General features: G+C 35.3%; 2 protein-coding genes across 2 annotated transcripts in view; one reads left to right on the top strand and one right to left on the bottom strand.

The window, feature by feature from the left end:
• LOC117122670 (D-ribitol-5-phosphate cytidylyltransferase-like) overlaps window positions 1-4,461 on the top strand; it is a 9,698-nt gene extending 5,237 nt beyond the window's left edge. The window contains exons 5-8 of the mRNA XM_033268356.1: window positions 1,161-1,206; window positions 1,801-1,886; window positions 2,122-2,187; window positions 2,687-4,461. Of these exons, the coding sequence (XP_033124247.1) occupies window positions 1,161-1,206; window positions 1,801-1,886; window positions 2,122-2,187; window positions 2,687-2,989 (501 nt within the window). The 3' untranslated portion in view covers window positions 2,990-4,461. The remainder of the gene's footprint in view (window positions 1-1,160; window positions 1,207-1,800; window positions 1,887-2,121; window positions 2,188-2,686) is intronic.
• A 2,061-nt stretch (window positions 4,462-6,522) lies between these two features.
• On the bottom strand, window positions 6,523-12,587 carry LOC117122672 (DAZ-associated protein 2-like). Its single transcript, XM_033268357.1, has 4 exons — window positions 12,410-12,587; window positions 10,415-10,674; window positions 10,181-10,270; window positions 6,523-8,929 (listed from the first exon to the last, which is right to left on the bottom strand). Exons 1-4 carry the CDS (start codon window positions 12,426-12,428, stop codon window positions 8,801-8,803), a joined length of 498 nt encoding a protein of 165 aa, XP_033124248.1. The 5' UTR covers window positions 12,429-12,587; the 3' UTR covers window positions 6,523-8,800.
• Window positions 12,588-12,777: the final 190 nt, after the last annotated feature.

The following is a 12,777-nucleotide window of genomic DNA, read 5'->3' as shown; positions in this document are numbered from 1 at the left end:
CGTGTGTTCCGACAGAATAATAGAAAATAATGAAACAACTTCAGTAGTAGACTTTAAGAACACTGATTTATTATAAACTCGGATATTTCTGCCACTCCTGTGGCCTTCATCAGCGAGAATATATACAATAAAAATAATTAAGAATTAAAAGAGGTTTTAAAATGAAATAGACATGTCCATGAAATTTGTTGTTACATCATGTGGAAGATCATTCCACAACTTTGTTGGGCGATACAAAAAAGTTCTCTGGCCTTGATGGTTATTCCATTGTCATGGTACAATAAGGTTGTTATGAATGTGTACGTTTAGAATCAATATTGAATGTAAAATTTAGAAGATAGATAAGATGGAGTAAACCCTTTTAACATTTGAGAGTCTTTAGAGCTAATTGTTCATTCCACCTAATACATATACGGTAGTCTTTTGCAGGCAAGTAAACTTAACATGACATCAACAGAAGTGCATACAGTATACATGTTATTTTTAAGATTATTATCCATTAACAGACTCTTTAAAAATGCATTTCTAATACATTTTCCAATAGAGGAGATGGTGTCAAAATCATGTGACTCCATTACAGCAACAATGGACCTTTCCTCTAAGCCCCTCCCCTTGGATATTGTTGCTAAGGTCCTGTAAGACGGCAGTGTTAAAACATAAACACGTGCGTTTGTGGGACGACACATGTGTTTGTGAGAAGCGCGCATATTCCTGGCGTTGTTCTGATTTGTCAGTTGTTAAGTTAGATTGACACTCCGGAAAGGTCTATTTTCTGCGCACAAGGAAGCAAGTCGAAATTGGCAATGGCATTTTAAATGTCATTAAATACTAATCATCTTAGTCTTAGAACATTGTAATCACTACATTTGATAATATAATAAAATTCATCCTCAACCTCTCCTGAATCACACATTTTACAATGCGTTTTTCAGGGGGAAACTCAAGGGATGATATGATGTCTGGATTTTATGATTAGTGCCTTTGCACTAGTACACAGTTTAACAAAATAGTATCTGATACTGTGCTCTATGCTTAGAAAAATAAGCAATACTTTTCCATAGAAAGTGTATGCTTATACGAATAAACTTCTACTTGAATAAACCTCTTATTTTGAAGCCCTGTTATTTACTGCAATTGTTTTATTTACTCTCTGAATCTAGGTAACATATAGGAGAGATTTATATGCAGCTGAGGCACTTTTAAAAGGTAAAGCTTTGTTTCTCTATTCATTCAGATGAGACAAGTGGACCTCATAAGTGTATATTTATGAGGTTCACTTGATTTTAAGGTAGTTTACTGCACAAATAATATGATAAACATGGTAGTTAAATATTAGTTTGCCATAAATTTATAACAGCCATAAATAAATATAGAGTACAGTTCTGTAATATAAAAACTGTAGCCATCATAAAAATTCACAGTATTTTTTAAAGGTAAAAAGAGAAAACAATTTGCATCAAAAAAACATGTCTTTACTATCACGAAAACCAACAAAATACACACATCTCATTAAAAAAATTGGACTGGGCCCTATATTCATTACACACAGATCTAAAGAGTACAGCTATGGCAATATGGTTCTATAGGTAAAGTGCACAACTTCCAATCCCAGGCTCGTGGGTTAAAATCTAAAAATGCCAGAGAATTTTTCTCCAGTCTTTAAACCTCATCATAGAACTTCGTAATATATGTGTGTATATATGTATATATACTGTACAATCGCTTCACTGAATGAGAAATTAAAATACACAATTTTTACTTTATTGAGTGATTTTCAAACTTTTTGCATTTTCTTTATAGAGAAGCGTGTTTTTCCATGCCTTGTGGGATTTGATGATAATCGATTAGTGAAGAGTATTCAATCCCATTTAGCCGAGAAATCACTTGTAAGTTTTCCTTTTACATCTGTTTTCCTTTTACATTCAGATAAAAACATTCCGCACTGCATCTTCACCTGATATGATCGAGTAGAAATAGTTGTGCTGAAGCCTTCCAAGTATTTAAGTTGGTACTTCAAAGTTTGTACTAAGAAAAAGACTCACTTCCCATATTAATGCTTAACTGGTCCACAACCCTGACGATTAAGGCATTCAGCTATTAACATTCCTGACTTTTTTACAGCGCTGTTCAAGTGTCCATTGGTTGACCAGTACTCCTAAGCATATCAACTCCATTGCTATCATGGTTGTGAGTAGTTAATCTTTATCTTCTGGTATTTGCTTGACATGACATTACATATATAGGCATACTTAGTTGTAGACACCATGCAGTAGGTGTGTTTATGAGAATTCATTATATTCTAGTAATGTTACTTGTGGGTGCTCTTTTCTCAATAATTATAACAATTGTTAATATTGTATTTATTATTATTAAAATTATGAATATTTTTATTATTAATATTTTTAAATTATCATAATTATTGTTAGCAGTATGTACAGTATTACCATTCTTATTGTTGTTATTAATAGTATACATAACAATTATAAAATTAAACTATTCTTTATGATTAAATATTTTGCATCAAATTGCATTGAAATGTTTTAAGCTTCAAGAATTCTGTGAGTCAAGGTTCATGGTATAATTTCTTGTCTGTTTCCTTTTTTTCGAGGTTGGTTCAACTGGAGGTGCTATACAAATCGCAAATTATGATCATTATTATTTTCCAATCATTTTTTCCCAATATTAGGAGGGTGAGGAGAATGTGCAAGATCAAGCTAATGAGGCACTGAACTGGTTGGAAGAGCACGCCACCGATGGCGGGTGCCTCATCATGATTCTGCTTATGAAATGCCCACCAAATATGGAGAAACTTCATCAAATAGCTCACACTCTGAGCAACCAATCAAAAGGAAGTGCAATAAACGTCAGCATTTTGGTGCTTGAAGAGAAAACATACTACATGGGTGCTGTTGAACGCATTGGTTCTTTAGTTACTACACTGATGTTTGATCGACTTTCTGCTTTTAGTGGCCAGCTGTTTGTTGTCTGATACTGAAATTATACCCTCTACCAACACCCTCCGTCCCCCACCAAACCTACCTTGTTTGCTTGCCAGCAGTGGTATAGTATTTTATTAGATGATTTGTATGAAAGCAATAACTTTAACTGTTTCACTTGCCATTTTAATATTGAACATTTTTGTATGTATTCAAATGGGGCCAAGTATTGCCAATAGCCTATTATATTTACTATTTGTAAGTGATATACTGTGTCATTAAATCCTAACACATTGTGTAAACGTTAACTGACGCGATTCCAGGAGACTTTTGCATTGCATGATAGATCATTTTTAACGGTAACCTGCTTAGACTGCCGTCAAAAATCTATGAACTAGCATTCCATCAGGGAAGAACTTACATACAGCACCGATGAACTTGTTGGCTGACTGTCGTACAATGCAGTGTCCACCGGGTAGTGTCAACAACATGGGCCCATGCTCAACATGGTTGTGGCTGAGAGGTGAGATGCCTAGAATGACATCCTTAAGCTAGATTTACACTGGACACAACAATGATATATATCGCGTAGTTTGTATTCTTCAACACTGCGCGCATTTGTATCGTGTAGTTGTCGTAATCGTGTCTAGCGTAAATGTAGCTTTAGACTGTGAAAATGAACTCAGTATTCTGACGAAATAATTGGTTCTTTCCCTAATGGGGGTCCAGTGTTTCTCCCAACCCTGTGGCTGACTCTGTGCACTACTCTTTAATGAATCAATATAAAATTTTAAAATATAATTTTAGTGCGTCTGGTATTATAGATCAGCGTCCCTCCAAGATATGTGGGTGTCCCAATTTGGGAATGAATCCCATGGTTGCCCATAGTTTATGGAACGTCAAAGAACAGTAATTTGAACAATCACGCTCCCTTTCTTGCCTTGTATTCTCATATTATCAGTGGGGCATTCTTTTAATACAGTAAGAATTTTACAGTATGTTTGCACTATATGTTACACCACTTACAGTATTGTTACAAGACCACAAGTTTTGAGGTCGCAAATTTTGTAAACTTCAGTATGATTTAAACCCAGACAATCTATGCAGGTGCTTTTGTACAATTTAAATGTTAAACAGTAATAACAAGGGTTTTACTTTTTGTAATTTTATATATTGTTCTATTAGATTAGAAATTTTATATAGTATGCATATATGTAATAAAGATCTCAGGTTTATTGTTATCAATTTATGTAATTTAAGAGCATGCTTATTGTTTAATGATATTAAGATATTTTCAAAGTGATCATAGTAATTATTTTTGCTATTTAGTTTGATGTTAACACAGTTTCAGTATGTTATTTCACTCATTTATTTGTATTAGGTTTCATCAAGGCTGTTATATGATGGCAACTGATAATGCTTGTTTTTATTATTATTAACAATGTGTAATTGTTATGCTGATGGTAACTGAATTTGGTATTTTCTTTATTAAAATTATTTGCATGGCTATGGCAATCAAAATTAATATTACCGGTATTTATTTTATTGACATTGAGAGCATGGATATTGTATGACAACATTATATTTCTATTAATAGTATGGTACCTGTTATTATTCTTTCATTAATTTTAAAAATAGTTAATCTTTTAAGCTGATCATAAGCATGTCCTGTTATTAATTTCTTTCTATAGCCATTGATAGGTTTCAAGTCTTCTGCGAGTGGTGGAAGTTTCCCTGAAATATTTCTGCGAGCATTGGTAAAGGTACGTAGGGTAATAACCTATGTCTCGCAGTGTCATTGTGCTGAATTGCGTATGGGTGTGGTCTGTCACTACCAAGCGGCCGTAAAGAGGTGCTTAGTAGCTACATGTTCACATCATTCCACAACGATAGGACTGAAATGAACCATAGCATCGGAGTAACCCCTACTCTTCCGAAAGTGCACACAAGCCAGACGTGTACACTGGACCTCCATTTTTATAGTTAGCGGCACCCCTGCCTTACCGCTCGGCCACTCAACTCGCATGTGAACTAACCCATTAAACAGCATCTGAATGAAATGGCTTCTCCAAACCAGATACCCTTGCCATCATTTCTTCTATAGGTACCATCTCCTTTCAGACGATTATAAGCAGTGCAGCTCCATTCTGTCCTCTGCTGCATTTTCTCCATAACAGAATAGGCCTACAATTTTGCTACAAAGCATTTTAGAAGCTAGCTTTAATTCTGCTTTATGATTAGACAGTGTAAAAGGTGATAATAAATGACAGGATATATGTTGCTGGATATTTATACTGGGAATTTATATATTTAAATATCTACAGCAAAATATAATAAGCATTTTATAACTAGTAACAGTAATATTTTTATATCTTGTCATCTATTTATTGAATATATATATTTATTTATAAAATGGTATGAGAAGTTTGAAATATTACAACTTGCGTCACTCTTAATTTTAAAAGTTTGTCTCCAACTATATTAAATCAAACATATTGTATCGGTTGAGAAAATTATATTTATGAAACTCATGTACTGTATGTATTCAGCTTGATATAGGTATAAGCCATAATAAAGTAAGCATAAATGTTGCATGCAATTCCAGCATCATATCATCAGTTCTATGGAGAAGTCTAAAACCAAGAGTTTATAATTTGGTGGTGTATTTTAATGAAAAGATGGTTAATTAATCAATAATTATGTAGTACAGTACATTCATATCAGTTAGCTACAGTTACACTGAAAATAGCAAAGGCATGTCCTTCATTATTTTTTGATGTTTGATGTTTATCACTATGGCAGAAAGGAGACAAAAGCAGTCAAATTCAGCACTTTCCTAGGAAGGGGACAATGGTCATATTTAAAAGGGAAAGGGAAAAATATGGTGAATGCATAGCTCCAAGTACTGTATAACTTGGGTTTAATTTAATTTAAATGTATTTTGTTTGTTTATGATCCAATCACCACTGGCTTGTTTGTCACATACAGGCCTTTGTGGTTCATGGCTGTGTGCACATTAAGAATTATTCAATATGCCAGTAACATAATTTTAGCACTATCTGTCATAATATATACTGTATTCATTGGTGATATTATAAATACTTTTTATGTCCTGAGTTTGAAAAAGGAAAATAGATTGTAAACTATAATGTTAATGTGAACTCCTTCTATGTTTGGTCTTGAAAGTTTAGAACTTTTCTAAAAGAAGGTTGATTACACACATTTCCGATTATATGTACAGAGAGGGCGCTATATATATTTTACTGCTGAATAAATATATTATACATTTAGTGAATAGTTGTCATGTCAATCATGACATTTCATTTCTAAGTATGCCTAGTGACCCCTACATTTCAGTACACTGGCATTTGTTCATACAAAAAGGAGCAACTCGAGCAATTTTTTAATTAACTAATGATGGCTTGTATCACTTTCTTTGGAGTAACAGGTTATCTGAATTCTATTTTTCAAGGAGGTACTTGTTTTAAATACACTGTACTATCATTTGTGTATACATTTATATCTTTTGGGTCTAGTGATATTAAATCATTATTGAATACAGCACATGGATACACACATACACTTGTTTATGTTGTGTACAGAACATCCAGATTTATTGGTACCCTTAAAAGTCTAGTGCATCTCACCCAAATAATATATACAGTAACTGTGTGATTTTCCATTATAAAAACAGCATGTACTTAATGCAATAGCTTCTTACTAACTTAGCCTTGTGGCTCAGGATTGTAAAATAACCAAATTGTAACTGGAGGATAGTGGTTTTGAATGTTCATAATCATGTATACCAACTTCTTTTTGTCAATCTTCTAACATCTTTTACACATCTCCCCCCACACACCCCCCCCCCCCCCCAACTATCATCCTCGGTAACTGTTTTTATTTACTAGTTTCAGTATTTTATATTAAACCTAATTATTTACAATACATAGTACTTCAATTCTAAAAAGTAGGTTCTAATTACCATATTTATTTGAATAAGCACCCCCCCCCCAACGCTTCATTTGGAATACATGCCTCTTTTTCCTCAAGTAAACACCTCCCTAAATTACTGTAAACAAAACTAAAGCAACACCATTCTCAACACTTCTAATAATTTTGTACTCCAGTAGAATTGAATTTTTTGGTTCGGGTCAGTTTGTCTTTATGATCAGGCAATAACACATTTTGACAGTAATTACGTGCTGTATTCCATATTTACAGTAAAATTAAGGGCGTTGTACATATACGTATCCATTTTATTTATACTGTACTAATGCAATAAACGCCTCCCAAAAACCATTCTCAACAATGACCCGGGGAGTTTATTCAAATAAAAATGTATGTTTATGATTGACGGGCGGCAGAAGCATTTTAATTTTGGTCAGGCAGGAGGGACCACACCAACCTCAGCCCCACCTTGGTTGGGGCTGAGGTGGTTAGCACTTTTCAGGATTTAGTGTAACACTATGTTCGATGGTTGGATCAGAGATATAATGAGAATCCAGACACCAAGTAAAGCTTAAGGGTTTATTCATCAAATGTGGGAGCCCACAAGACGCAGCTTGTCCACACCCGTACTCTACCGAGACTTGTCTCCCCTATTCTAGTCCTATCGGGCGGCCTGACTACAGAATTTCCACATCCCATAATGTTGTATGTTGAAAGGTTACAATAGCACTTTTAAGACAAAAAATTTACCTACTGGCCCCAAAAAATAAGTTTGTAAAACAGAGTGTAGACCAGCTCAGCACCACCATGGTTGGGGCTGAGGTTAGAAACCTTATGATTATGACACACACAGATGGCTGAAATTGGCACCCTTAGACCTAACTTGTTACTTGGCCTAGTTTTTCTCTCATTTTTTAAATAATTCTGAAAAAATTGAGGGGGTGGGGGCGACTTGGTCTCCTCCTCTTGAATTCGCCACTGTATTTAAACATATCAAGCAATTAGATTTTTAGAAACCAGATATTATCGCACCATGGATTTTAGACTTACAGACGGGCTTTAGTACACTACACATTTACCAGAAAGCTAAACTTTGTATCACCCAGTGGCCGATCCAAGAATTCAAAAGAGATAAGGGCCAGGGAAGGAGTTTCAGAGATAGAGGGCCCTAGCATCTCAGCCCCAACCAAGAAAAATTTATAATTTCTGCACCTTTAGATGGCCGGAAAGCACTTAAATTTTAGTATAATTTGTCCCTGAAGTAAAAAGTAGGAGAAATTTGTAAAAAAAAACAATTGGTTTTATTATACTGTAAGTATTATTTCAATACAATATTTAACTCAGCAAAATATTGGTCAGACGACCGCCTGACCACTTCCGCCGCCCATGATTGATACTATTTCACAAAAAAAACAAAACTACAGTACAAATTCAAGTTTACTTGAACAGTGAACGTTTATAATGATAAATGTTGATATTTCATTATTTTACAAAGTATAGAAGATGGGGTAAAAGAAATATACAATATTATATATTAATACAAAAACTAATTCTATAAAAAAAGATTTGCCTCACTTGTTTAATTTAGTCCATAGAGTAAGTCTAAACTCTAATACTGTACTATAATATTTACAAAATGTCCTCACACTATGTTAATATCTTTATTGAGTACAAGTTTGTTTGTTCAGTTGAAAAATAATGTTTGTTTTATCGCAATATTATTTACTTTAAACTGCTTTAATAAATTACTGGTTCTTCAAAAAATGTCATTTAGCTTCGTTATTGTTATATTTTCAAGATTATACATGCTATAGTGGCTAACCAGGTAAAGGACTTTAATTTCATAAATTAAGCTACCACCTCACACTTGGTTGGATACATCAATCGATGAATGTAATATTTAGTCAGTGTGCTGTTTACCAGACTACATAGCCTCCATCCGACCCACCGGTCATCCAATTACTTGGTCGCTGACTCACTACAACATTCTGGCCTTGAGTGGATGCTAGCTGAGCTGAATTTGGAGCATAGCCTGGTGGAGGTGGCTAATAATTATATAGAAAGAAAAGTTGAGAAGCAAGTTAATTGTTGATGTATGTTATTTACTGGTTTTATACATGACACTTAAAAATGTTGGCAGGAGTCCAAGTATTGCATAAGTTTGGAGACTTTTCCGGAAATCAGCAGTCCACCAGCAAGAAATTTATCTCGCAAACTAACCTGCGAAGTTTAGAATGTTTAATTGTTTTTTACTACTGTAATATTGTTTCCCAGAATTCCTTTGGTTTAAGGGTACATAATTTTGCTTCCAACTACTGATCATAACAGAAATCAGAATGCCGTCCATGTACTGAATGCATAAGCAAACAAAACCCCAAAAATCACTGGATTTTATGATAGTACAGAAGTGCTATGAGTTCCACGGTAGTAAATTGTTAATACCCACGAAAGCCTAGTACTGTATATTACATTAATAGATTTAGAGAAAACAACCAGGGGGTGTTTCACGCAAGGAGGAACTATTGGTTAGGTTTATTATACTGTATTTGACTTCAAAGGTTTATAAAAGCTTACTCCCTTTGTTGGTACTGAATGCCTCTTTAAAGTTCACTGGGGCATTCAGTGTACATACTTTTATTGAGAAATTTGCATATTGAAGGTCATAAAGTATGGCAAGTTGTTTGTGGATAAGAAGAAGACTTGGCCTAAAAATGGAAGCATTACATAGATAGGCAGGAACTGTACAAACTAAATACAATGCTACAACAATGACATGTCATTGGAAGGCCATGTACATTACTGGTAATTGTTACAACCAGTGGCAGTTCCAGGAATTTGAAAGAGGGGGAACAGGAAAAGGGACTGTCACAGATAGAGTGTTGAGACTGCTTCAGTTGGGGCTGAGGTATGAAATTTTATGGCTATGGCGCCTTTAGAAGGCTGGAATTGGCACATACTTAAATGTGAATGTAATTTCTTTGTTTCCCAACCATTTTTACACAAATTTAGTGGAGGCCCAGGCCGGCCACTGTCTCCCTCCCCTTTAATCTGCTTCTGACTGCATACATCTACATTTGAGTAGTGAGTGAAGTATGTGCAGAAAACTGGGTATGAAAAATTAAAGTGGGTAAATTTTTGAGGGATGATGCAATACTTAGGAATGAGTAACATTTGAGCAAATGTAAATATTTGAAAGCATAGATTTTAACAGGGTTTTTTTTTGACATTTTTTCTTAACATTTTTTCGATAGTGTTTGAAAATAGGTGACAGCTATATCAAATCTGATCAGACTTACCGGAATCGATGTTGGATTTCTTGCACCTGCATCAAAACCTCCCTGTACTACAACTGTTGACGGAGCTGGCATGGGTTGTGGAGGATACACCTGGTGAGAAAAAGACATTAAATGTCATGTTAAATCCACTTGCCTTCAGTTATTTAACTACTACAGTATAGTGTCATCATCAGCTTCACTCTCAATACATAATGGTGTCATTCCCATACAATTATAATTGTCATTATGCCTTACCTGAGCCTGAGGTGTGTAGGGTGGTGGTGGTCCTGCGGGGGGCATAGCCCCAGCTTGACTCTGCTGTGGATAACCCATCCCTTGTGCTCCCTGAGGAAGAACCACAGGCTGGAAAGTACCTTGATGTTGGTGGTAGACTTGCTGTGTGGGGTAGGGTTGCTGTGGGGTGTAGATTTGCTGTGTAGTGTAGGTTGGCTGGGTCGGGTATGACTGCACTGGATATGCAGGTTGTTGTACTGGATATGCTGGCTTTTTCTTATCTAAAAGAGAACATGTACAAATACAGTAATAATAACCAGGAAATTATGACATGCATTACCAGTGACTTTGGAATGTAATTTCGGGGGACTATTGGGATGCGGCAAAAGCTGTCCAACAGAAGCTTTCAATTTCTGATGGTGGTACAAGCTTCCTTGTGACTAATACCCTATTCAGACTACACTCCGTTGCAATCAGTTGCGATGTAGACACAGTGGCGTATATAGGGGATGCCGGGTGGACGCCCCTCCAAACATTACTAGCACCCTTCCAATCGTCCTCCAAAAATCACGGTCAAGTAGTTAAAACTCACCTAAAATCAACTTGTTTTGCGAATTAGCGCTCCTCAATCGAGCCCCCACAACACCCTCACGCCCCCACCTCCATTAGCACCCCCATTTCAATACTTAACTTGATACGCCACTGTGTAGTCAGTGGTAATCCAAAGCTGATTACTACTGATCGCAACAAATGGGCACATTCAGACCAAATCAGAGACAAAAAAACCTTACATTGCAACGTGAGGTAATACGGTACTAGGTCTCGGTAACTACGTGTAGACCTATAATGACTGGCCTCAGCAAATCAGTGCCTGTGGAATTTGTTGCGATCGGATTCCGTGGTAATCGGAAGTAATACAGATTGTAGCACCATATCGCAACAGGTAAAAAACTGCGATGTTGATTACTTATCAACTAATTGGTGAGCTGTACGATTATGAATGGCTATTGGGTTTCGCAATTGCTACAACAACCGATCACAATGTGATGCCAGTCTAAACAGGGTGTAATTTCTGAAACTGCTAATAGTGCAAAAGGGTTTAATTAATTTATGTTTGTAAAGTTCAGTTTCTGTGCCTACATTTAGGGCACATAGAAAAAATTATTAGATATTAATAGATATTTTTTTTAATGTGATGAGGGCGGGCAGAACAGAATATTTTTTTTTTTTATCGATGAGGGAGGGACTGTTTTTATTTGGCAAGAATATTTTAAATATTGTATAAAAACTGGTTTAATTTTATTGTTTTTTTAAAAGAAAGTGTATTTCCAGTCACAAAATTGCATTGTTTTCTTTATGCTGTTGAAATATATAATGCGGCAAAAAAAAAAATTTATCCCTGTATCGATATTTCCTAAATTTTTGATGCGGGCAGGAGTTATAATCTAACAATTTTTTCTCTATGTGCCCTTAGCTATCGTCTCACTTGTGTGAGAGTAAATCCGGCTGGAAGAATTATGGGAAAAGTAAACCTAATGAACCTGTCAAAATAGAATGAACTAAAAAGTCAAAAATATATTACTGCACTTGTACTGATATTCAAGTGAACTGTCAACACAGAAAGCATGGATGGGTTATGAAAAAGTAGGAAAAAAGAAACACACCATCACTCTATTTATTTTTATTTTGTTTTTACAGTATTTTGAATGACGAATAATCATTGCCAATAGTTCACACATAGAAGCTCAGAGAAATAATTTTGTTGTTGTAGCACTTAACTAATTAAAAGGGGATACTTAACCTAAGCCCACGAAAACATCACACCATCAAACGCCTGTCTTGCCTTGAACCAGGACAACCTCAGCCAAGCCGCCCATCCAAAACATTGGATTGGGCTAGGCTAGGCCTCTATATAATACACATAGCGATATTATTACGCAGTAGATAAGTAGATATAGGCCTAAACACACATTGATTATTGATCGAAATCTGCACGAGTATATTAATCTGACTTACCTTTCTTACAGAACGGCATCTTTATCTTTACAACTGATAATTTAATGAACCTAGGCCAAGATAATATAACGTTCTATTTTTCGGTGAAAATGTTTCTTATACTAATTTTGATTTGCACATTCGATTTCAGTCTGTGCATGCAGTATTTATCGTGTCAGGAAATACAGCAACAATAATATCGTAATGTCCATTTATAGCTTCAAAAAGCGCCATCTACAGGACTGTATTTTGTATTTCTAAAGTGACGTACTTCCTGTTAATTATGACGCGCTGAACCGAACAGGCATGTGATTTAGAGTAATGAGCTTCAGGGTCGACCCAATTTCGCCATATGGAAATTTTCCGAAGAAAAAAAAAACCCAATAGTA

The sequence above is a fragment of the Anneissia japonica genome, unplaced genomic scaffold (assembly GCF_011630105.1).
Source record: "Anneissia japonica isolate Jap-2015-1 unplaced genomic scaffold, ASM1163010v1 scaffold287945_len1679841_cov205, whole genome shotgun sequence".
Lineage (NCBI taxonomy): Eukaryota > Metazoa > Echinodermata > Crinoidea > Comatulida > Comatulidae > Anneissia > Anneissia japonica.
This window is presented reverse-complemented; position numbering and strand designations above follow the sequence as displayed.